Source organism: Amblyraja radiata, chromosome 2, assembly GCF_010909765.2.
Source record: "Amblyraja radiata isolate CabotCenter1 chromosome 2, sAmbRad1.1.pri, whole genome shotgun sequence".
In the NCBI taxonomy this organism is placed as follows: domain Eukaryota; kingdom Metazoa; phylum Chordata; class Chondrichthyes; order Rajiformes; family Rajidae; genus Amblyraja; species Amblyraja radiata.
Genome location: NC_045957.1, coordinates 72867505 through 72893841, shown reverse-complemented (window position 1 = coordinate 72893841; position 26337 = coordinate 72867505). Strand labels below are relative to the sequence as shown.

The 26337-nt window shown below is 39.6% G+C and overlaps 1 protein-coding gene across 4 annotated transcripts in view; it reads right to left on the bottom strand.

Annotated features, from left to right (window-relative positions):
• The window catches only part of pign (phosphatidylinositol glycan anchor biosynthesis class N), a 160754-nt gene that overhangs the window by 85715 nt on the left and 48702 nt on the right, over nucleotides 1-26337 (bottom strand). For all 4 annotated transcript variants that reach the window (XM_033048957.1, XM_033048948.1, XM_033048973.1 and 1 more), the window contains exons 7-12: nucleotides 20172-20302; nucleotides 18651-18767; nucleotides 16503-16543; nucleotides 13663-13722; nucleotides 10492-10584; nucleotides 8778-8833 (exon numbers count right to left, since the gene is read on the bottom strand). In XM_033048957.1, coding sequence (XP_032904848.1) covers nucleotides 8778-8833; nucleotides 10492-10584; nucleotides 13663-13722; nucleotides 16503-16543; nucleotides 18651-18767; nucleotides 20172-20302 — 498 coding nt within the window. The remainder of the gene's footprint in view (nucleotides 1-8777; nucleotides 8834-10491; nucleotides 10585-13662; nucleotides 13723-16502; nucleotides 16544-18650; nucleotides 18768-20171; nucleotides 20303-26337) is intronic.

Genomic DNA, 26337 nt, shown 5'->3' with positions numbered 1-26337 from the left:
TTCCGCCGCCCCATTGGAGACTGGATGGTATGGGGGAACATGTGTGCGTTTTACACCATTCCACTACATGAACTCTTTGAACTGTTCTGAACGAAACTGAGGCCCGTTATCAGAAACAAGTTCTTCTGGTAAACCATGGCATGCAAAAATGGATCTCAACTCATCTATGGTACGCTCAGTAGTAGTGCTTGATCCCATATGCTTAACCTCAATCCATTTGGAATGACTATCTACTATTACCAGAAAGTGATCATTACCCTTTTCACAAAAATCTACATGAACTCTCTGAAAAGGTCTACTTGGCCATGACCAGGGTTGCAGTGGTGTTTTTGGTGGTTTACTCTGGCAATTTTGGCAGACACTACATTTGCTCACCAGTGACTCAATGTCACTGTCAATACCAGGCCAATACACAAAACTTCTGGCAATTGACTTCATGCTTACTATGCCAGGATGTTCGGCATGAAGTTCATTCATAATTTTGTTTCTCAAAGACTCTGGTACAACCACTCTGTAGCCCCATTTAATGCATCCCTGCTCACATGATAATTCATGGCGTCGATTATGGAAAGGCTTCAGCTCTGAGTTCAGAACTGAGTTCAATCCACTATTGATTTCAGTCCAACCGTTCAATGTCTGTTCATAGACCCACTTCAGCACATTGTCTTTCTCTGTTTCTGCTGCAATTTCTGTTGCAATCACCAGAAAGTCTTCATCTACAAGTTGCAGTGTGTAGATTGATTTCTCACTTCCCACGTCAGAGTTCTCATGGGGAAACCGGGAAAACGCATCTGCAAATGCGTTGCATTTGGAGCTTCTGTACTCAACCTTGTAGTCATACTGGGACAGCAAAACTGCCCAGAGCTGCATCCTTGATGCCGCCATGGAAGGTATAGCTGACTTGGGACCAGTATCACTAGTAGTGGCTTGTGATCAGTCACTAGGGTGAATGGTCTGCAGATAAGAAACTGATGGAATTTCTTGATTCTGAACACGATTCTCTTTTTTCTCTCGGCTGTCACTAGCACTGATTTGATAAACTCATATAAGAAAATACACAATATGAAACGATATGTAACTTTTTATGAGGATTCACCAAGGGGGAGGAGATCAATGTATAACAACATCACGGAGGTCTATACATTTTTTGCCATCGTTGATGGCTATTCGTCCTTAAGATATCTTCCCTTAGATACCTTAATAGCACCTTTTTTTTAAAATCACAATCAAGATTTTTATCTGTTTAATTTTTTTGAAAGTAATTGTGTATCACATTCTTTTTTTCTTTTTCTAAGGCACTTTACAAGAAGGAGATGCAATATAAATCTAATAAACCGGGATGACCACCCAAGTCCTAAAATTCTGAGGTATTTGTTTGCACCATATGATTCAGGAATATTACCCTGATTTACAATGCAAGACGATAGACAAATAAAGAATGGAGGAATTACATTTTGTAGTTGGAATATACGGGGTGCCAACGAACCAATTAAGAGGGGTAAAATTTTTGCCCAACTAAAATCGTTGAAAAGCGACATAATGTTTTTGCAGGAGACACACATGAAACAACAAACACAAATAAGATTAAAGGCGAATTGGATAGGCCAAACATACTACTCCTCATTTACTTCTAAATCTAGGGGTACAGCTATTCTTATTAGGAAAGGTATTCCTTTTAAATTAAAGAATACCATATCAGATAAAGAGGGAAGATATATTATAGTTTCGGGTGAAATTTATGCAACCCCACTAACTTTGATAAATATTTATGCTCCGAATTTTGATAACCCCCACTTTTTTGATAAAATTATTGACATAATATCAGAGTTTAATTACCAAAATGTGATAATAGGGGGGGACTTTAACTGTGTTTTAGATTCATATCTAGATAAATCAGCAAAACAAAAGAAGAGTAATTTAAAATCTAAAACTAGCGAACTTCTAAATACATATATAAAAAATACGAATATAATAGATGTATGGAGATCTGCTAATCCAGTTGGAAGGGAATACTCGTTTTACTCTTCGGTGCATAAAACTTATTCAAGAATTGATTATTTTTTAGTGGATATGAAATTAATGCCATATACAAACAACCCAACATACCACATTAGTAGTATCTTAGATCACTCTCCGTTGACATTTTCAGTAAAATTTGAGGGAATGCCGGGCAAAAAATTTTTTTGGAGGTTTAATACACATATTTTAAATGACGTGCAAGGCTATCAATATTTAAAACAACAAATGGAACTTTTTTTCGATACAAATGATATACCAGGTACTTTGCCTTCTTTATTATGGGAAACTTTTAAGGCATTTATGAGAGGAATTATAATTTCATATCAAAGTTTTCAAAATAAAAAGAATAAGACAGAACAATTGTTGTTAGAACAAGAAATCAGACAGTTAGAGATGGATAATGCCAAAGATTCCACGACAGATAAACACAATAAGATAATATTACTGAAATTTAAACTTAATCGAATTTTATCGGCAAGGGTAATAAGACTATTCCAAATGACAAAACAGGAACATTTTGAGTTTGGTGACAAACCACATAAGCTTTTAGCTCGCCAATTGAAAAAACAAGAAAAGGAAAATACTATAACCAAAATTAAATCAGAGAAAGGTGAATTACTAATACTACCTAAAGATATTAATAATAGATTTGCCCAATTTTACCAAAACTTATATACATCTAAAATTAAAAGAGAAGATAGTAAAATAAAAAAATTTCTAGATAATTGTAATCTTCCAATACTGGACCTTTTGGAACAAGAGGAATTAGGAGCTCAAATTACAATCAAAGAAATAGGTGAAACAATAAAATCGCTGAAAAATGGTAAGACACCGGGACCAGATGGTTTTAATAATGAATTTTATAAAAAATTTCAGGAGATAACAACCCCTTATTTATTTAATTTATACTCCCATGCTTTTAAAGAAAACAAACTACCTGAAACACTAACAGAATCAACTATTACGCTTATTCCAAAAAAAGATAAAGATTTAGAAGATCCGGGCTCGTACAGAGCTATATCACTTTTAAATACAGATCAGAAAATTTTAGCAAAGATTTTAGCAAGAAGATTAAGCAAATATATTAGTAAATTGATAAACCCTGATCAAACGGGGTTTATACCTAAAAGATACTCATTTAATAATCTGAGACGTCTGTTTAATATAATGTACTCGCATAAAGTAGAGGAAGAAGATATATCAATTATTTCTTTGGATGCAGAGAAAGCATTTGATCAGGTAGAGTGGCAATACTTATATAAAGTACTACAAAAATTTAATATGGGAGAGAATTTTATAAGATGGGTAAAATTATTATATGATAAACCGATGGCAAGAATTTTAACTAATAACATGTTATCTCAAAAATTTCAACTATCAAGGGGTAATAGGCAGGGATGTGCACTATCACCCCTGCTATTTACCCTTATGATAGAACCCCTGGCTGAAAGTATAAGAATTCATCCGAATATTCAGGGCTATAATACCAGAGACTCAAAGAATAAAATCTCATTATATGCAGACGATATACTTTTATATATTACAAAGTCACAAACGAGCATACCAAATTTATTAAACTTAATAGAGGAATTTGGGTCTTTTTCTGGATATAGAATAAACTGGAATAAAAGTGAAATCATGACATTAAAACCTCAAGAACCTACACACTTACTGAAGTTCCCCTTTAAAATCGCAACAGAAAAATTTAAATATTTGGGTATTCAGATTACTAGAAAATATAAAGCATTATTCAATGCTAATTTCATGCCTTTATTAAATAAACTTAATACGTTGATTAAATTTTGGAAAACACTTCCCTTATCATTATTAGGTAGAATAAATGCAATAAAAATGATCTTCCTACCACAATTACTATACCTATTTCAATCTATACCGGTATATATACCAAAATACTTTAAAAAAAAATTAGACTCTAATATTACTAATTATATTTGGGACTATAGATCACATAGAATCACAAAAAAACACTTATGTAAACCAAAAGAGGTCGGGGGACTTTCACTTCCGAATTTTATGTATTATTACTGGGCAGTGCATATTAAGAATATGATTTATTGGTTGGATAGTTCTACCCAACAGACAGAATGGATAAAAATGGAGAAGGAGGATTGCCATCCTAGTAATATAGGAACGATCCTCTTCTCCCCAAAAAAACTGAATAACACAATATATAAGAAGAACCCAATTATATATGGTACAATAAGAATTTGGAAACAAATAAAATTATCTTTAAAATTAAGAAATCTATCACTGTTAATGCCAATAGCGAATAACCCTTTATTTAAACCATCTCTTATTGATAAGACATATAACCAATGGGAAAGTCTCGGAATTAGAAGGATCGGGGATATGTATGAAATGGGAAACTTACTATCATTCCAACAATTACAATTAAAATTTAAATTGAAAAACAACCAATATTTTAAATATCTTCAGATTTGCGATTTCGTGAAAAAATATATACAAGGATATCAAAAAGTAACTCCTGACTTATTGGAAGAGGCAATGAATATTGAAGCTGACTCACAAAAATTAATATCATATTTATATAATAGTATTCTAAATATAGACCTACCATCGACAGAGGTACTTAGAGAAGAGTGGGAACGGGAACTAATGATAAAAATTACGAAGGTTAAATGGGAAAAATACCTGATATATATTCACAAATGTTCAATTAATGTAAGACATAATTTAATTTAATTTAAAATTGTACATAGATTATATTACTCAAAAACAAGATTGAACAAATTTTATCCAAATATATCCGCCACTTGTGATAAATGTCTAGCCCAAAAGGCAACTATAACACACTCCTTAGTCTCCTGCATAAAACTTTATAGATTTTGGAATGATATTTTTGAAATATTTACAAAATTATTCAAGACAAGAATGGAACCTAATACTGAAATGATTATATTTGGCGTAATGGAAGATGGGAATAAATTGAACACATCTCAAAATCTATTCCTTAACTATGGTTTAATAATAGCAAAAAAATTAATTCTTAAATTTTGGAAGGGTACATCAATACCAACGCTTAAAATGTGGATTGCAAGTATGTTGGACACCGCTCATCTTGAGGAAATGCGATTCCTCCTAATGGATAAATCAGACCAATTCATAACGAGTTGGTCTCCATTCGTCGTTTTTTTGGAATCATATGGTGCAACACAATTGTAAAAAATAACTGTTTCAGGACTGGACGAGGGTTGGTCAAGACTATAAATAATGATCTCCTCTTTTTTTATTTTCTTCTCTCTATTCTCTCTCTCAACTTTCTTCATTTACTCGTTTTCTTTTTTCACACACTATATATTTCACATCTTTCTATCCTTTACTATCTAACTTCTTTTTCTTTTTCTAATCTTTTTTCAGTGTAACAAAAAAAAAAAAAAAGAAGTTGTACATAAAATGTATTATGAAAATATATATTAGGCACTTTGGTGCCATATGACTGTACTTACTTCTAATAAAATAAAATATTTTAAAAAAAATAGACCCACTTCAGCACATTGTCTTTCTCTGTTTCTGCTGCAATTTCTGTTGCAATCACCAGAAAGTCTTCATCTACAAGTTGCAGTGTGTAGATTGATTTCTCACTTCCCACGTCAGAGTTCTCATGGGGAAACCGGGAAAACGCATCTGCAAATGCGTTGCATTTGGAGCTTCTGTACTCAACCTTGTAGTCATACTGGGACAGCAAAACTGCCCAGAGCTGCATCCTTGATGCCGCCATGGAAGGTATAGCTGACTTGGGACCAGTATCACTAGTAGTGGCTTGTGATCAGTCACTAGGGTGAATGGTCTGCAGATAAGAAACTGATGGAATTTCTTGATTCTGAACACGATTCTGAGTACTTCCTATTCTATCTGTGCATAATTGCGTTCACTCGGTGATAGGGTGCGAGAAGCAATAGGCTTTTCCTGTCCGTCACTCATTACGTGGATCACTGCACCTACACCATAACTTGAAGCATCACAAGCAAGTTTCATCTCGCGTGTCGTATCGTAGTGAACAAGGAGTTTGTCACTTGTCAAGTTTTCCTTGCAGATGTCATATGCACGTTGCTGTTCCTTTCCCCCGTCCATTTCACATCTTTTTGTAGCAGATGATGTAGTGGCTTTAGCACAGTTGCTAAATCTGGAAGGAATCGTGCATAGAACTGCACCATTCCAAAGAATGATCGTAGTGTGGCAGCCCAAGGTCACAACGAACTATCGGCTCTAGAAGGCGGCGTCTTGTTGTGGGAGGCGCTAGTCACGGGGTCGGTACCTGATTTGGTATTTAACGCCGGGCAACGCCCGTGTTCTTGATGGAGTAGGGAGCTGTATTAGAAACACGTCTAGTGCACACAACTTTTGTCCGACTAGTTTTTGGCTGGACTCCCCCGAGTCCCCGCTACACTGATGACCCCCGACGCCCAGGAGTGTAATCCTGGAAGGGAAATTTGAGAAAAAAATGCATTCTGCTTCTGCTGCTGCTGCCGCCTATGAGGCCGGACTCAACGCGGTCTCCCTAAAGCTACCGACATTTTGGCCGACGGATGCACGAGCACAGTCGCTCGACACAAGGCCCCCTTTGCCCCTTCAAACACTGCCATGGCGACATATGAAGGTCCCTTTCGCGTGCTGCGGCACGGGCCTACTACATTCGATTTGGACATGGGAGGCCGGCGTGAAACTGTGTCTGTGGCTCGTTTGAAACCGGCCCACTTGGACCTGAGCGAGCCAGTCCATGAGACTCAACCGCTCCGTCGCGGGCGACCACCGTCCCGGGCTCCCGGAGATTCTTCCAAACCGAGCAAGCCCCCGGGGCATGGGATAGTATCTACGCGTTCGGGCCGCCCCATTCGGCGTCCCGTCTGGTTCCATGCCTCTGGTTCCGTGGGGGGGGGGTCATGTGGCGGCACCTGTTGACAACCCAAGGTCACAACGAACCATCGGCTCTAGAGGGTGGGGTCTTGGTGTGGGAGGCGCTAGTCACGGGGTCGGTACCTGATTTGGTATTTAACGCCGGGCAACGCCCGTGTCCTTGAAGGAGTAGGGAGCTGTATTAGAGAGATTAAACACGTCTGGTGCACACAACTCGTGTCCGACTAGTTTTTGGCTGGACTACTGCGAGTGCCCGCTGCAGTAGCTCCGACACATTGTTATGTTTTGGAGCATTCACCATTGCTTCCACTTTCGCCTTCACAGGGCGAAGTCCGTTGGCGTCTACTTTGAGTCCAAGGTAGACCACCCCTGACTGCGCAAATGCACATTTACTTTGACGCAGTTTGACATTGTGGCATTCAGTCGTGTGAAAACTTGCTCAAGGATTTCAAGATGTTCTACCATGCCCTCTGTGAATATCAGTAGGTCATCCTGGTTGCACACACAGTGCGGAATGCCTTGTAACATTTTGTCCATGACAGACTGAAACATTTTCGGGGAGGATTTCACACCATAGGGAAGCTTTGTATATGAATACAAGCCCTTATGTGTGTTGATAGTCAAGTACTGCTGACTTTCCTTGTCGACATTGAGTTGGGCGTAAGCATGAGACAAATCCAGTTTAGTGAAGACTCTTGCTCCGCTAAGTTCTGCATACAGATCTTACGAGGTTGGTAACAGATACTGTTCGTCATCAACGGCTTGGTTGATTGAGACTTTGTAGTCACCACATAGTCGAACAGTTTTGTCGGCCTTGGGTACAGCCACAATTGGCATTGCCCAGTTACTCTGGTCTGTCTTCACGAGTACTCCATTTGATGCCATCTCTATTGTGGTAGCAATCTTGCTTGCTTTCTCGAATGTAAGATCTGGAGTGTTCATGAGTTTGGACTGAATTTGTTTATCCACAAGACCACATAGAAATCTGTCGAGTAGTGCGCGTCCGAGAAAGGTTCCAAAGTTACAGTGCAAAGTTAAGTTTTTCAAGGCAACAATGTACTCATTGATTGTCTCATTCTGCTTCTGGTTTCTGGTGCCAAATTTATAGCTTTCTGCAATTTCCAGAGGCTTTGGGTTGAAGTACTCCTCCAATTTCTTCATAATGTCATTGAATGACACGTTTTTGCCTTTATGGGCGCAAGAAGATTCACGAGTGTGCCGTTCACTTCAGGATCGATCTCCGTGAGCAGAATCGCTTTCATGCGTTCGCAAACGGCTTTATTTGTTTCAGTCACTATCTCTCCTTCACCACTAATCTACATTATGTTGTTTCCCGTGAAAATCATGTTTGCTCTCTCCATATATGAGCTGAACGGCTCTCTACTTTTGACAAAAGTGCCCAGGTTTCCGATGTAGCTCGTGGACGCTGCCCTCGTGTCGTTCTCTTTATTTTTTTTAAAGTCCGTTCAAAAACCCTGAATTCCTGTCTGTTCTGGTGTAACAATTCACCTAAAACTTAGCTGTACAAAGGCTATTCAGCTTGAAGAATTCGACAAAAAAAATCTTATACAATCCCAAGGACGGCATCTTGCCACGTAGACACAACATAGAGATAGCCTGACAAACTCGACGACTTGTACAGCTGCTATTTTAAACTACAGTCCCCGGCATAGAAGGATCTGCAGCCTATCGTGTCCAGCTCGCAAACAACTGCGTCACACGCAGGTTGCCTGGATCACGAGAGAGAGAGATTTATTACCCAACATTCCCTGCTTATATTGAACACCAACTCATTAATATATACATGAATATGTATGAATACATTACACAGATCAGCACTCTCAAAAAGGGAATCTACTTACTTGAAGGGGCTAAACAAGAAGGTCAGGGTGTTTTTTTTCTTGTGAGTCATCTTAACCTGAAAAATAAATTAAAACCTTCAACTTACATAGCTCCTCATCCAGAAGTTCTCTGGCATTCACATTACAAAACTGTAAAATCCCAATAATAACACAGTAACACCCTTCCCACAACTCTCCACAGGTTGCAGCTTGCATTGTGGATTTTTCTTCCGAAAATTCTCATTTACTATTTCACCTTCTTCTAATGCCTCTTTTGAGCCTAACTTTTTTGTCAATGCTTGTTTTTTATACTGCAAGGTTTATTCTTCCTACTCTCCATCATATGATAGGGGATGACGGAAGTGTTATTTGCTGCATGTTGATACAAAGAATAGAGAAGTAGACCAGTATCTGCAGTTTCTACCTACACATAGAGAAGTAGAATTATTTTTTTAATTTGAGAATCATATAAAGTGAAAGCTAGTGGCTCCATGTACAAATTAAAAACACAGCACGTTAATATGCTCCTGTATTTAGAAATGCAAGTAGTACATGGTATACAAGAGTAAGAATGTCTTGCTGCAAATATGTAGGGCTCTTATGAGATCCCACAAAGTTTTAATCAGATTCCACGAGGAAGATGGTCCAAGAGTGGATGCAAGGAACACTAACTGGGCTGATTATTAGGTTGAGGGAATCTATCTGTCAACAGAAATTAAATACAAACATCAATATCTTCAAAAGTGTTGAAAAATGGCAGGCAATCTCGTCGAAACAAATAAAACTTTCAGTGGCTTGATATGAATAATGCTGAGAGTCTGTATCTGTGAGATAGATAGGCTAATACTACTGTCAAAGTCTCGAGCTGAGAGACAAGTAATTTATGACTGGGGAGTGATTTCTCAACAAAGGAATTGCAAATCTTTAATATTTCTTTCTTTCGAGGACTATGGGTGTCCAGTCTTTGTGTGTTCAAGACTAAAATGTATAGATTTTTGTGCGTTGGGGAATTAACAGATCTCTGTATTATGCAGAAACCTGCACAGGTGAGCGGTGAATCAGATTCTAGGAGTTGTTTGCTCTATCCCCTGATCTTATCTCATTTCATTTTGCTATTGCTGCAAATAGGTCAACCCCATAAAGGGAGAGAATTATATAAAAGCAAACGCCAGAGCTTTCCTGGTGGGAAATCAGACTTCTATGAAGCTCTCTTCCTCATCGGAACCAATAACCCACCTACACTAATTAACTACTCTTAATATTCTAACAAGGTTAGTAGAAATTCCACTTGGGAATGTCAGAGGAAATCCATGTCCACCAAGATCTCCCCACCACCTCATGATGCCACCTGACATGAAACAGGATAACTGGGCAGAACCAAGCACAACCAGCCCGAGGACATAGTCCCTACTTTCTCTTGAAAGTACTGCTGTAATGATCTCAAAAGCATAACGTTTTTTGCTACTTTGTTGACCCAATGTAAAGCAACACATAAGGTCTTGTTATTTAATTATGATTCATGTGACAAGTCATTTGGACCAGAAATAAATGACTGGTCACTTATCTGCAGAAATGTAAATTAGTTTGAATTTCATAACTTCAGCTCAACAGAGTGAATGAAAGTATCCAGACAGATTGGGAGGTGATTAAGGGACATATCAAAAGCTAAATAGTGTGCTTAATGTATGACTACACAATTTATGAGATTGCTATTATAAAATGTTGACTTTCATACCTTAAATTGTTCCAGTACTTGCACAGCATTTGTTAGCATGCATTCAGCTTTAAACTGATCAGTATTGTTTAAATACTCCAACGGTAAAATGCCCTATCAAAAAATACAAATGACAAATTAAGATGGAAGACAAATGAGGCCTGCAGAACAGTCAAAACAGATCCTTTCAAGTTTTTCTTTATAACAAACTTTTAATTTGCACTTTATTCAGGTTGCTCAGAATGCAAACATAAATAAATACAATATTTGAGTATCCCACTGTTCACAGTTTCAATTAATACATACATATCAATGGATCTGAATAAAGGACAATAAAGGAATCTAATAACAAAACTTCGACAAAATAAAACTACGAGCCAGCGCGGATCAGCAGGCAAGATAAATATGCTGAGAAAAGCACCGTGTCTCCCATTACCATATCCCATGGTGAATTTATCCCATGGTGAAGTTCCAGGATTACAACTGACCAGAAGTAACCTTTTTTAATGCAAAAATGAAGACAATTGTTGCTGATAATCCATCTTAAATTTATTGATTAGGAAAAAAATAGTCATGGATATGTTGTTTTCTCTTAATATATATAAGCACATTAAGGCTATATGTTTGCACAACTAATATTTAATATTAACATGAACACCAATCCTGATGCAGGGTTTTGAGCCAAAATTTTAAATATCCCTTTGCTTCGACCAGCTGAGTTATTCCTGCAGTTTGCTTTATGTTCTAGTATTAACATGTTTCTTTGAAATTGGGCAGAGTTCCTGCAATGTCCACTTACTTTTGTGGATAACGCTCAAGTTCAGAGGTCCTGCCAGTTGCGTAAATTACAAGGTAATGAGCAAAACTTTTTAAAAAGGACTTGAATGTAGAACAGGTCGCAAGTCATTCATTTTGGAGACAGAACAGATAAATAAGAATATTTTAATGATGTGAAGCTGTATGCTATAAGGTAGCCCACAAATGACTGGTGCACAGATATAAATGTTCACCTTTCTGTCTAGAAGGTTGGAATACAAAAGTAAGGAAATTCACCAACCTGGATTCTTCCACAAATATATAAACCGAGCAAAGATGCTCAAGGAAATATGTTATTAGGAGGTTGAGTATGACACCACAGGATTATAGATGCAGGGTGTGATCCATCTCTTGTTGATGAGTTTGCAATAGTGAGGTTTTGCTGATGACAAATATCAATTAAGCAGTTGACGAGGAAATCCAAAAGGATCCCTCAAAGTTGAGCAAAAGACCACAGGCTTATGTATATATGCAGTGCTTTGCATTCTCCCTTATAGAGTTGCAGGGCTGGGCAGGCAGGGATAGCAGGAGTTGCTGCACAAAAACAAATCTGTGGAGGGCATTGATAAGACATGAATGGGCGACTTTTCATGCTGGGACCATTCTGCAGACTGATTATAGTAGGGAGAAAGGGGGGTGGGGGAGAGAAATCTGGAAAAGAGGTGGGAGCGGAACAAAGCCCAGCAGCTGATAGGTGGATACAGGTATACAGGTGAAGAGGAGGGCGGGGTTGGTAGAAGGGTAGACAAAGGCTAGAATTTAAAAGGAGGCAAAAAAAGACAAATAGTAAACAAGGAGACAAAAGAGACCCCTCGGCCCAACTTCCCCAAGCCCACAAACATGCCACATCTAGTCTAGTCCCACCTGCCTGCTCCTGGTCTATATCCCTCCAAACATACCCCATCCATGTACCTATCCAAATGTTTCTTAAATGTTATTATAGTACCTGCCTCAACTGCATCCTCCGGCAGCGCATTCCATATACCCACCAACCTTTGTGTAAAATAGTTGTCCATCGGGTTCTGTTTAAATCTTTCCCCCCTCCTCCAGTTCTCGATTTCTCTACTCTGGGCAAAAGACTGTGCATTTACCTAACCTATTCCAGAGGAGGGAAATGGAAACCCAGAGGGAGGGATATATGTGGAAAGGTGACAGGGGCGGGGATGGAGGGAAGATAGTGGGAGAAATGTGTGCGCCCAGGGGGTGGGGTGTGGAAACCTTAAACTACGGGCTAGATTTTGTGAAGATTTGGTGGCAGTTTTGTGCAATGCAGATGTTCTGAATGTACATGTTAGAATCAACCTGTGGGATTGCTTCACTAATGGACTCTGCACAGAGGGCAATTGGGGAAGCTGCTAGAATTTACACTGAGGAATCTGTGCTCAGATACCTTATGCCAAGTATACAGAACCTCAGAGCAAGTTCATTTGAATTGGGAATTTTACAGCTGCCATGAAGTTTAAAAAAAATCTAATTATTTGTGCTTCCATAAGTATTTAGTTATGTAAACCTGTGTTTTAGTGTCATCAGTTCTTTTACTAAAATGTTGCCTCTTTAAATTATTATTTTTTTCATTTTTTGGACATTTAAATGTAAATAGTACTGAAAACTGCCAGGTTTGTTAACAGTGAAATTGTGGCAAGGCGTAGCTGTTAGTGAAAGTTTTTTCCAGGCTTTATCGGGCCGGGCTTGTTTGGGCCTATCTATGTAAAACAGTTGTTTGGTTCAAGACTCTGCAATTGCTCAGGAGTGTTCAGCATTTGGCTCCAGGGTAGTTTTGGCCAAAAACTACCTTCCCAACAATGTACAATAACAGAGCAATTTAGTTGAATTGCGGTGGCAGAATGCACTCGCTGACAGAATGCAATTTTTCAAAAAAAATTCTGACTATGAGGAGCAGCAATTCATAATCTTGCCATTTTGAGAAATGTCTTCGATCTGTTTGTCAGAATTCTCAAATTTGCTTTATTTGTTCTTTTATTTTTGACCATTCTCTTTGGAGCAGAGTTCTATCTAAATTGAAATCAGAAGTTATGATTCGCTATATGGCTTTCAAAATTGCCAGTAGCATGACATCATGTGGTCTTCACGTTGTACTTTTGTAGTTTGAAAAATTGGGACATTGGCGGAGTAGACTCGATGGACTGAATGGTCTAATTCTGCTCCTATGTCTTATAGCAAGTCCTAAACCTGACTTTATGTCATCTATCGTCATCAGCAAGGTTCTTAACTGAAAAATAATCAACCCTTATTGTCACAGTTAAAATGAATCATAAAATACATAAGGAAATCACTAAGGTTGAACCATTATTAAAATCCAATTATATATCAACTGCCTCATGCATTAAATAATGATCATATCAAATAGCAGCTTACCACAGAATTTAAAGGAAAAGGGACTCCAATGAGAGAAGCCATCAATGGAGCAATATCGGCCTGTGCAATGTAAAACAGAAATAATTCACAGCAATAAGAAACCAAAAACATTGAAACATCTATACTTTTACTTTCCAAATCAGGGCTTGAAATGTGGTGCTGCAAATTACAGTAGCTGGAGTTTACAAAGAATGTACATTATTAAAATATTGAATAGAATAAAAACATATTGCACTGAATAAAGCCATCCTGCCCATAACCCTATGCGAGCACTTTGAAAGAGATACCCTAGGTTTTCCTTTGCAGCCCTCCTTAAATTAAGCCACAACATTAGCCATGCTCCAGTCATTTGCCACTTCACCTATGGCTAACAAAGATGCATATATTTTAGCCAGGGCTCCTGCAATTTCTTTTCTAGCTTCCTTTGGTGTTCTTTAATATACCTGATTAAGCTCTGCAGATTTATCTACCTTCATTTTTTTTAGACGTCCAGCACCTTCTATATGCAATGTGGACTATCTCCAGGACAATCCAATTAACTTTCCTGGGTTCCCTCGTCTTCTTGTCATACTCCATGGTGAAGACAGGCAAAATATTCATTGATGACCTCACCCATCTTCTGTGGCTCCACTCACAGATGACCACTTTGGTTTATGAGAGGCCCACTCTCTCTCTCTCTCTCTCTCTCTCTAGTTACCATTTTTTCCATTAATATACTGATAACATCTCTTTGGACTCACCTATCAGAATTACCGTATGCCCCCTCCTGATTTCCTTCTTGTGTATATTCCTGCATCCCCTATACTCCAGAGATTCACTCAATCCCAGCTGACTAAACCTGGCCCATGCTCCTACTTTCTTTTGACCAGACTCTCATTATCACTTATCATCCAGGGTTCCCTATTCCTGCCACCTTGTCTTTCACTCTAACATGAACCTACGGACCTCAAACTCTCACTATCTCACTTTTAAAAGCCTCCCATTTGTTAGACATGCCTTTGCCAGCAAATAACCCACATCAATCAACTTTTGCAAGCTCCTTTGTAATATAATCTAAATTCACCTTGGCACAGTGTGGTAATTAGTGGAGCCGCTGCCTTCCAGCCACAAAACACTGGTTTCAAACCCAACCTTGGGTGCTGTCTATGTGCACTTTGCATGTCTTTTCTGAGCTCGTGGGTGTTTCCATGGTTCCTCAGACTTACTCCCAAATCCTATAGACATGTGGGCTGGCCAATATAAATTGCCCCTAGTGTGTAGGTGAGCAGTACATTCTGGAAGAAGTTAATGGGATGTATGAAGAAGAGATTAGAGTAGAGTTTATGTAAATAGGTCTTGAAGATTTGTGCATGCTTGGTGGCTGAAGGGCTCATTTCCAGTGGGAAGCACAGTGGAGTAACAGGTACAACTGCTGCCTCACTGCTTCAGACCCTGGTTTGATGCTGACCTCAAGTGCTTTCTGTGCAGCGTTTGCACGTTCTCCCTGTAAATGCTTGGGTTTCCCTCGGGTGCTCCAGTTTCTTCCCACATCCCGAACACGTATGGGTGTGTATGTTAATTGGCCTCTGTAAATGGCCCTCAGTGTATAGGGAGTGGATGAGAAAGTGGGATAACATTGGACTAGCGCGAACAGGTGATCGATAGTCTGCATGGGCTCGGTGATCTGAAGGACCTGCTTCCAAGCTGTATCTTTCAATCAATTCAGTCAGTCACCTTGCCCCAATTTACAACTAACTTGTGGATCAGTCCTTTTCCATAACTATTTCAAAACTAATAAAATGATGGTCACTGGTCTCAAAGTGCTCCCCTTCTGACTCATCAGTCACTCTCACTGACCTATTTCTGCAAAAGTCAAACTTTCCCCTCTCCCAAGTGGGGCACTCCCTGTTGTTCTTGCAATCTCTCTACAAATCTTCCTCTAATTCCTGGAAGTAATGGAAAGATAACTCTAATAGGCCATGACCAAACTCCCATCATCCAAATCATTGATGTATATTGTAAATAGCTGCGGTCCCAGCACCGAGCCTTGCGGTACCCCACTAGTCACTGCCTGCCATTCTGAAAGGGACCCGTTAATCCCTACTCTTTGTTTCCTGTCTGCCAACCACTTCTCTATCCATGTCAGCACTCTACCCCCAATACCATGTGCCCTAATTTTGCCCACTAATCTCCTATGTGGGACCTTATCAAATGCTTTCTAAAAGTCCAGGTACACTACATCCACTGGCTCTCCCTTGTCCATTTTCCTAGTTACATCTTCAAAAACACTGTTGATTTAAAATTAAAAGATTCATTTTCCACCATTGATTTGCAACTAGTGTTGCACGATAAGAAAACAAATTGCAATTTTATTTCAATATATCGATATGATATTCCTCCAAAGTGACTTAATTATTGTGTTTGTCACATGTTGTTTTGTTACTCAATACTTTTCACAATAAATTTTCATCTTTCCAAATCAATCCATGTTCTAACCATTTCCTACAGGTTTATAACCAAGATATGCACGTCCCTCCATAAGTAGTGACTTGACCACGATTTTTAAATATTCAACTATTATGAGATAATCTTTCAGCTGGCAAGACTTAAGATTTGCATTTCTCCCCTGAACATTTTTATCCTGTTTTTCTCCTTCAATGCACCCTTGAAAACTTTGCTTAAGCTTATGTTCATCAGACCTGATAATTCCATAGTGAGCAAAATGCCTTGGCATATTGGAGCTGCCACAGATATGTGACATAAAATGAAAGTACTTTACCTTCTAACTTTAAAATAAAAGATCAACATGCATCATCGTAGAAAAGTGTAAAAAAAGTTTCAATTTTTAACAATTGTTTTACCTGGTTCACATCTAACCTCCGCACATCATTTAATTTCCATTCTGAAAGAAACAGAAATAAAAGTTAAACTAGCCAAAAGGCACCGTATCACTGGATTGAGTGAGAAAATATCTTAGATACACGCTGGACTATGCCCTTGTTTTTATTTGTACCTCAGACCTACGTGCTGTGGCAACTAATAACAAATTAGAAATCCCTTTGCCAGTAGCTTATGTGGCTGTACGTTCTTTTAGTTTTTAAAGATACAGCGTGGAAAAAGGCCCTTCGGCCCACCGAGTCCGTGCTGACCAGCGATCCCCGCACACTAACACTATCTTACACACACTAGGGACAGTTTTACATTTCTACTAAGCCAATTAACCTACAAACCTGGACGTCTTTGGAGTGTGGGAGGAAACCAAAGATCTCAGAGAAAACCCACGCGGTCACGGGGGGAACGTACAAACTCCGTAAAGACAGCGCCCGTAATCAGGATTGAACCAGGGTCCCTGGCACCATAAGGCAGCATCTCTACTGCTGTGCAACCGTGCCGCCTGGCAAATGATATTTTTTCACCATGTATTCATTTTTCGGGATCTGATTATCCAAGAGAAGGTGGTTGTGAGCCACCTTCTTGAACAAGTGCAAGACTTTCTAGTGGTAATCCCATTATGATGTTTAGATGGCAGTTCTACTCTTGCTCCCTTCTTTCTGGGCAGAACAACGAGAGAGTTCCTCTAGTCGTCACCATTCACCCCACCAGCTTCCGCATCCAAAAACAACAACAAACAGCACGCAGGAAGCATTTTTGAAAATTTCAGGAAATACCATAAGATTCCAGGAAATTGGGGATTCTATTTAAGGAAATTTTCTTTGAGGTGTGGAAGCACTGATTCTGTCCACCAAGGCTTGCTGGAGCTCCCTGTTGCTCTTGATTTTAACTCACATCTCTACTCTGACCTTTTTATACTTGATCAATCCTATCAATCACAAATTTCTCAAAATCTTGAAATATTTTTCCTTTTTATGCTCAATTATCTTTTTAAAATTATTGTTGAATCTGTTTCCACTGGTATTTCAGATTAGAGCTTGTAACATCTCCTCCCTGACTCTTTTACAAATATCTTAAATCTGTGTTCTCTGGTTATCAACATCCCTGACAGTAAAAGCCATTTATCTCTACTTACTTCATCGAACTGCTGCATAAGAAATAAAAAATATTTTCTTCATTAATTTTAAGCAATCAAAACCTGAATATCACAATGAAAAAGGCCAAGTAATACATGAAATATCCATCTGTGGTGCTGAGACAACAAACACAAGGAATAGAATAAACCACTTTGGCCCCTTATCCCTATTCCACTAATCAATAAGATCAAAGCTAATCCTCTAATCCAGTGACACATGCCCATATCCATCCAATGAATATAAAAAGGAATATTATTCGGTGGGCCGATGGGCCTTTTTCCACCTCAGTTTAGATCTTTATCTCATTTTATCATTTCCCCAGTTCACACATTGTAAATGTTAGTCAGATTTCAGATCTAAAATTAGCACAGCACCATTAATCCTCATAAATGAACACATTTCTAAAGTTAATACTTTTTCACCAAATTGCTCTCATGTTGATTCCCCCAAATTTTACCTCAGTGTGAAAATGTTTACATTGATGGATTCACTGCCCAAAGCATTTGACAGTCAATGCATTACTTCCAAGTGGTGTCAATGTTGGTGATGAAAGTATCATATCAGCCATCCTGCATGCATTCCTAAAAGCAGTACAATGCTAATCACATTTCACAATTTTTCAGCATGTCTGAAATCTTTGCTCATCAGAAATCTACTCTGGGCAAGAGGCTCTGTGCGTCATCTGAAATCTTCAGGAAAGGCAGGAATAACTACAATCAAAAGGTTAATTTCAATTAATTCAACTTCTGAAATGGAGTTCACGAAGTGTTTATAGAGATCTTACTGTGTTCAGAGGATATGGATTGTTTAAAAAGCAACAAATAATGAGTACATTTATGATATTACAATACTGACTATATTCAGTTAATTGGCTCTCTGAGAGGTGTTTTCATGTGCATTTGGTCATAGTATAATTGCAGATCTTTCTTTTATAAAGAAGCTTGACTTGTAAACGCTAATATTAAGTGAAATTCACTACACCTTGGAGAAAATCATCCTGAAACTGTTGGTTTGAACCAGGTTGACGTCCATTTATTCCAGCTCCCCATGCAACCAAAGGGGTGAGGGTTTCAGAAGGGTGTCCTGCACCGTGGGAACCTACATCAACAAAGAAATCAGGAATCAGGCATATTACTGATGAGCAAAATGCTTTGTTATAAAGAAATGGTAGACAATTTGCATGCTGTCCAATCAGATGAAATAGTTCTAGACATAAATACAATCAAGTAAAATTCAAGTACAATAGATAGAGCAAAGGGGAAGATATATAGTGCAGGATATAGTTCTCAGCATTGTAGTGCATCAATTCCATAGACAAAGACCAATGTCCACAATGGGGTAGAGGTAAATCAGACAGCGTTATTGAATACCAGTCCTAGAAGCCGTTTGGAAGGATTTTAATTTATGACGAAGGTGGACATAAAATGCTGGAGTAACTCAGCAACATGTCTGGAGAGAAGGAATGGGTAACGTTTCGGGTCAAGACCCTTCTTCTGGGGAGTGGGTGGGACAGAGATAGAATGTAGTAGGAGACAGTAAGACTGGTGGGAGAACATGGAAGTGGGGGGGATGGAGAGAGAGGAAAAGCAAGGGCTATTTGAAGTTAGAGAAGTCAATGTCCATAAGCTACCCAAGCAAAATATGAGGTGCTGTTCCTCCAATTTGCGCTGGGCCTCACTCTGACAATGGAGGAGGCCCAGGACTGAAAGGTCAGATTGGGAATGGGAGGGGGGGTTGAAGTGCTGAGCAACCGGGAGTTGTGCTTCATCTTAATTTTATGTTAATTTATGACATTGTTCCCTCTTTTCCAAAAGCATAACAAAAGGAATAGATTGGGTAGACACACAGAACCTCTGGCCCAGAGTATGGGAATCAGGAACCAGAGGACATAGGTTTAAGGTGAGGGTGGAAAGATTGAATAAGAATCTAAAGACTAACTTTTTCACTGAGTGTATGGAACGAGCTGCCAGAGTAGGTAGTTGAGGCAGGTACTGTCGCAAGGTTTAATAAATACTTAGGCAGGTACATGGATAGGACAGGTTCAGAAGAACATGACAAGTGGGACTAGTGTTGATGGGACATGTTTTCTGCTGTGTGCAGGTTGAGCCGAGTGGCCTGTTTCCACACTGTAAGATTCAATGACTCTAAAAACAGTTGAAAAGCAGTAAGAAAATAATTCAACTAGGATGGGCTTATGTCTTTTGTTTAGCGTGTTTCCAATTCTTTACAATGATATCCATCATTCTCCAGACGAAAAAAACCATGAGTGTACCACCACCTGCTGGTGAATGCAATCTGCTAACTAATAATTCAGAGAAATAGTTTAAACACAGCTGACTGACGGTTGCATAATATTCAATGCTCAGCAAAGGGTGCAACGTTGATTGCTACAACTTGCTGGCAGCATCACCTACAGGTGCCGTTTCTTAAGGAAATCTAGTATCACTGATCTTTCATAGAATAAAGGAATTTCAATTTGCTGTAATAAAAACTTGCTCTTACCCCACTCTGTCATCCCATGATCAGACGTGTAGATAAAGGCAGTTTTCTTATCGTTTTCAAAGAAATCTTCAATGAGTAATACAACTTCCTGGACGCCCTTGTCTACTGTTCGGATATTTTCCATGTACTCGCTGTATAATTAAATGATTTAGCAGTTTGGATCAACAATTTGTATTGGTAAAAGAATCTTAATGTAGTTAAACAGCCCATTGTTCTTCATAAATGTCTTATTACCAAAATTTAACACAATGCCACAACATAATACGAGGGAGGATGAGCAAATGATTGGTCAAAGAGGTGGTTCCTCATTTAATAAAGGGTTATACCACCATTTGAGACAGTCCAAAAGAGATACGCTGAGTGAATTCCTGGGATGAAAGTTGTCATAACCTTCTTCAAGAGTTGGATCTGCATTCATTGGAATTCAGAAGAATGAGGGCGAACTTATTGACATATGAAATCCCTATAAGGCATGACAGGAGAGATGTCAAAAGGTGTCCACTAATCAAGAGTCTTGGAGGAGGGGACATCATTGCATGGAAAGATAGCAGCTACGTAAAACTGAAATGCAGTTGCAAGAAACTTTAGATATTGGAACCTTGATCAAAAAAACTAAGTGTTGGCAGATCTCAACGGATAGAAGATGTTTTGGGTCTACGTAGACTACGTAGAAAAGTATAACAAAGGACTAGGCCCTTCGGCCCACAATGTATGTGCTGAAAACAATGCCAGATAAATTAATCTCATCTGCATGTGCATGATCAATATCCCTCCATATCCATATGCCCAACTAAAATCCTCTTAAACACCATTATCACATCTGCTTTGAACACCACCTCTGGCAGTACAATCCAGACACTCACCACTCTCTGTGTAAAAAAGTTATCCCACATATTCCTCAAAGGCCCTGGCTGATTTCATCTTCTGGCCATGTTTACCACCTCTTTGGTCCTCCAAGGTTCCCTTAATATGCTGTACTTATTCCTCCTCCATAATGGAACATGCTGGTTCTGAATTTTGATCAATTGGCCTTTAAGCAACTCCCACATGTCAGATGTGGACTTGCCCAACAACTGCTCCCAATTTACTCCCTCTAGCAAATGAATGAACTGGCAACTGCCTAATAACGTTATGATTTGCCTTAGTCCAATTCAGTATCTTCCCCAAGGCCCAGAGTTCTCCCTATTCAAAACAATCTTAAAATTATGTTGTGATCACTGTCCCCATAATTCTCTCCCACAGAAAGAATGTTCAACAGTAGCTAAAGTTGCCCACTACAACAACCCTGTTGCTTTTGTATCTTTCCGTAAGCTATCTACGTAAATGTTTATCTATCTCCCGCTGATGATTGGGGGGCCTGTAGTATACAATCCCATTAGAGTGATTTCACCTTTCTTATTTTTGAGCTCTCCCTACAGTATATGGACGAACTCTCCAGTAGGTCCTCTCTGATGGCCACTGTGACATTATTAGAGTAACTCCTCCACCTCTTTTATAAAAAAAGTAAATCAGCATCTCTACTTCCTGAGATTATGGAGATTCGGTATGTCAAAGAGGATTCCCTTGTACTTCTACAGGTGCACAGTGGAGAGCATTCTGACTGGTTGCATTGTGGTCAGGTTCGGCAACTTGAACGTCCAGGAGCGGAAAAGACTACAAAAAGTTGTAAACACTGCCCAGGCCATCACCGACTCTGACCTCCCCACCATCAAAGGGATTTATCGCTGTCTCAAAAAGGCAGCCAACATAATTAAAGAACCACACCATCCTGGCCACACATTCGTCCCACCATGCCATCAGGAAGAAGGTACAGGAGCCTGAGAACTGTAATGTCCAGGTTCAGGAACAGCTTCTTCCCTAGTCATCAGGCTATTAAACACTACAACCTCATAAGCTCTGAACTACAATAGACTATTATTATTATTAATATTATTGTTTTTTATTTGTTCTTTTTTTTAACTGAGTTTTTGTTATATTATTTATTATGTTTCCATATTCTGTTGTGCTGCAGCAAGTAAGAATTTCATTATTCTATCTTGAACATGTGACAATAAAACACTCTTGACCTACCTCTCTATCATGTCTGAAACAGCAAAAACCTTAAACATTGAGGTGCCATTTGTGTCCCTCTCGCAACCAAGTCTCCGTAATGGCCACAGCATGATAGTTCCAAGAACTGATCCAGGCACAAAGTTCATCTGCATAACCCATGATAATCTTTGCATTGAAACAAACACACTTCAGCCCATTAGCTTCATCATCTTCTTTAACCTCTCCATGACTGTACTTCCTTTGAGACTTACTTGTCATTCTACATTCCCACAGTCTTTCCATTTGTTGACTTCCTGCTCTGGTTCCCAACCCCTCCACTCTAGTTAAAACCCTCCTGAGCAGCAGAGGGCCAACCCCCTTGCAAGGATATTCGTCCCTGACCAGTTCAGGTATAATCTGCCCCAGTACAGGTAACCATTGGAATTCTTTGAGGAAGTATGTAGCATGATAGACGAAGGAGAGTCAGTGGATGTAGTTTACGTGGATAAGGTGCTGCACGTGAAGCTGCTAAACAAAATGAGAGCCCATGGTATTAGAGGGAATGATACTAACATGAATAGTAGATTGACTGAATGGCAGAAGCCAAAAATGTGGGAATAAAGGGGACTTTTCTGGTTGGCAGCTGGTGACAAATGGCGTTGCACAGGGGTCGGAGTTGGAGCCGCTACTCTTCACGTTGAATATTAATACTTTGGAATCAGTTGAATCAATGATTTGGAATTTCCGCCTCCAACGGGATCCCACCACTGACCCCATCTTCCCATCTCCTCCCCTTTCTGCTTTCCGCAGAGCCCGTTACCTCCGTAACTCCTTGGTCAATTTGTCCCTTCCCATTCAAACCACCCCCTCCCCTGGTACATTCCCTTGCAACAGCAGGAAATGCTACACTTGTCACTTTACCTTCCTCCTCTACTCCATCCAAGGACCCAAGCAGTCTTTCCAGGTGAGGCAGAGGTTCACCTGCACCTCCTCCAACCTCATCTATTGTATCCACTGTTCCAGGTGTCAACTGCTCTACATTGGTGAGAACAAGTGCAGGCTTGGCGATCGCTTCACCCAACACCTCCGTTCAGTTCGCAATAACCAACCTGATCTCCCGATGGCTCAGCACTTCAACTCCTCCATGGCCAGAGTGAGTCCCACCGCAAATTGGAGGAGCAGCACCTCATATTTTGCTTGGGTTGTATACACCCCAGGGGTATGAGCATTGCTTCTCCAATTTCAGGTAGTCCTTGCTTTCCCCTTCCTTCCCCTCCCCTTCCCAGCTCTCCCACAGCCTACTGTCTCCGTCTCTTCCTTTCTTTTTCCCATCCCTCTCCCCCTTCCCCCCGACATCAGTCTGAAGAAGGGTCTCGACCCGAAACGTCGCCTATTCCTTCGCTCCACAGGTGCTGCCTCACCCGCTGAGTTTCTCCAGCATTTTTGTCTACCTTCGATTTTTCCAGCATCTGCAGTTCTTTCTTAAACAAAATGAATTGGAATTGATCATTAATATACAATTGATGGCTTTGTGGCCAAATTTGCAGATGATATGAAGATAGGTGGAGGTGCAGGGAGTGTAGAGGAAGCAGGGAGTGTGCAGAAGGACTTGGACAGGTTAGGAGAGTGGGCAAAGAAGTGACAGATGGAATAAAGCACAGCAAAGTGTGGAGTCATGCACTCTGGTCACAGGAATAAAGGCATATACTGTTTTCTAAATGGGGAGAGGATTCAAAAATTGGAGGTGCAAGGAAATTGGCAGTGCTGGTGCAAGGTTCCCAAAAGATTAATTTGCAGGTATCAGTTGTAAGGGAGGCAAATGCAATGTTAGCATTCATTTCAAGACAAAAATAAAATAAAAACAGGGATGTAATGCTGAGGCTTCATAAGGCATTGGTCGGACCACATTTGGAGTATTGTGAGCAGTTTGGATCCCATAACTGAGGAGGGGATGAGCTGACATTAAAGAGTGTCCAGAGGAGGTTTATGAGAATGATCCCAGGGATAATTGGGTTAAAGTATGATGAGCATTTGACAGCTCTGGGCCTATACTTGTTGGGGTTTAGAAGGATGAGGGGACACCTCACTGAATATTGACCGTAAACAACTATTGAGCATGTGATTCTGCTATAGCTACAATTAATATGATATAACCACAGAGGAATAACATAACCTCCCAGTGATATCACACACAAATCTTCCAGTGAACCAAACTCTATCTGGAGAGTAAAATGATAAATCACAATCCCTTTATGGGCTGACATGTGGTGTCCTCATATACAAAACTGCACGCTGCAAAAAAATAGCAATCAGAAGAATTTTTGAGTTCTTTAATCATTATGCAAAGCAATGGAGAAACTTCACTTTCCCAGGTGTAAAGTTATCAGATCATCCAATTCTAAGCTAGAACTAAGTATGAGCCACTGCACCCCACCCCACCCATCACACATGTCATTGAACGCTTTTCTTTGTGAAATACATTCCCATTTAACACTGATCTGGAAGTCCTGCTTTTTTTCAGTTGTAGAAGGCGCCCGGTGCAGAGAACATTGGGGGTAGCTTGTAATTGGTAAATGCCTGAATTTAAGGATGCCCCATACAAACTTTATCATTTAATCCTTTCAAAAGAATGTCTGTTCCTTTTTTGGGGCAGCACGGCTTCGTGCAGGGTTCACCGCCTTTAGAATTAAAAATCTGCACCAATCTACCTGACCAAACTCAAATGCATCGGTTTTCAATACTGCTCCAGTTTCAACATGTTCTTTCTTAATAACCATAATAATTCCCTTGGATTTATTTCAACTCATGTCCACCATATGCAAAATTAATCCTGGTCAGAATCACTCATTAAAATAAAGCGAGAAGTCCGCCCATGCAAAAAACCTCTCGGAAATGTTGTCAAAGACAAGGTTTACTCAATGCTATAAATAGTTTGCTCGATTAATAGGCTGTCAATGAAAAAAGAAGTAAGTCATATATTATAGAGCCAAGATAATTATGGTATATGGGACTAGGGGAGACTATGTGTTCGGCACGGACTAGAGGGGTCGAGATGGCCTGTTTCCGTGCTGTAATTGTTATATGTTATATGTTATATAATTATCAATAAATTTCCTAGGAAATTCAGGTGAGCTTTGTTACCCATAGATTTACATTCACTTAGTAATGATGTAATAGTTACTCACTTTGTATGAGTAATCTCATTAATCGATTTAAGGAGAAGTTTGGTAAACATGGGAGGAGAAAGTTCATGCTGATAAGCAAGGTAATGAAGGGTGTGGAAAGGCTTGTGTGAAGGTTGAATAGCATGGAAGCGCTGGGCTCAGTGGCCTGTCCTGTACCACACATTCTATGTGATTCTAATGTGAAGAAAATTAAACCATCAATTAACCATATCGAGTGACAATATCTGATATTCTGATATTTATGCAAATATCAGGTCTCAAGATGAATTCTCAACTTGCGAGCAAGAAGAAATGCTTTTCATAACGCTCAAAACATTCGAAAGTTCTTCACAGAGAAATACTTTTGATGTGTAGCGACTGATGTAATGTAGAAAACATAGAACCAGATAACACCATTCATGAAAGTGACACAATACGTCTGGTGTTCGTGACGAGACATTTAAGAGCTGCACCGAACACTCAACAACGTGATCTGAATTGAGGGATAAGAATTATCCATGCCTTTGGCAAAAACTACACTACTCTTTTATAAAGGTATCATGAGATGCTGGAGGTCTAAAAAGGCATAAAGATAAATGCCTGGAACCCAATCAAGTGTATCCTAGGAAGTTTAGTTTAGTTTAGTTCAGAGATACAGCGCGGAAACAGGCCCTTCGGCCCACCGGACCCACGCCGACCTGCATTCCCCACATACTAACACTAATGTACACACTCTTGCGACAATTTTTACATTTACCAAACCAATTAACCTACAAACCTGTACGTCTTGGGAGTGTGGGAGGAAACCAAAGATCTCGGAGAAAACCCAAACGGTCATGGAGAGAACGTACAAACTCCGTACAGACAGCACCCCGAGTTGGGATCGAACCCGGGACTCCGGCGCTGCAAGCGCTGTGAGACTGCAACTCTACTGCTGTGCCACCGTGCAGATTGTGGGGCAGAGATATTTA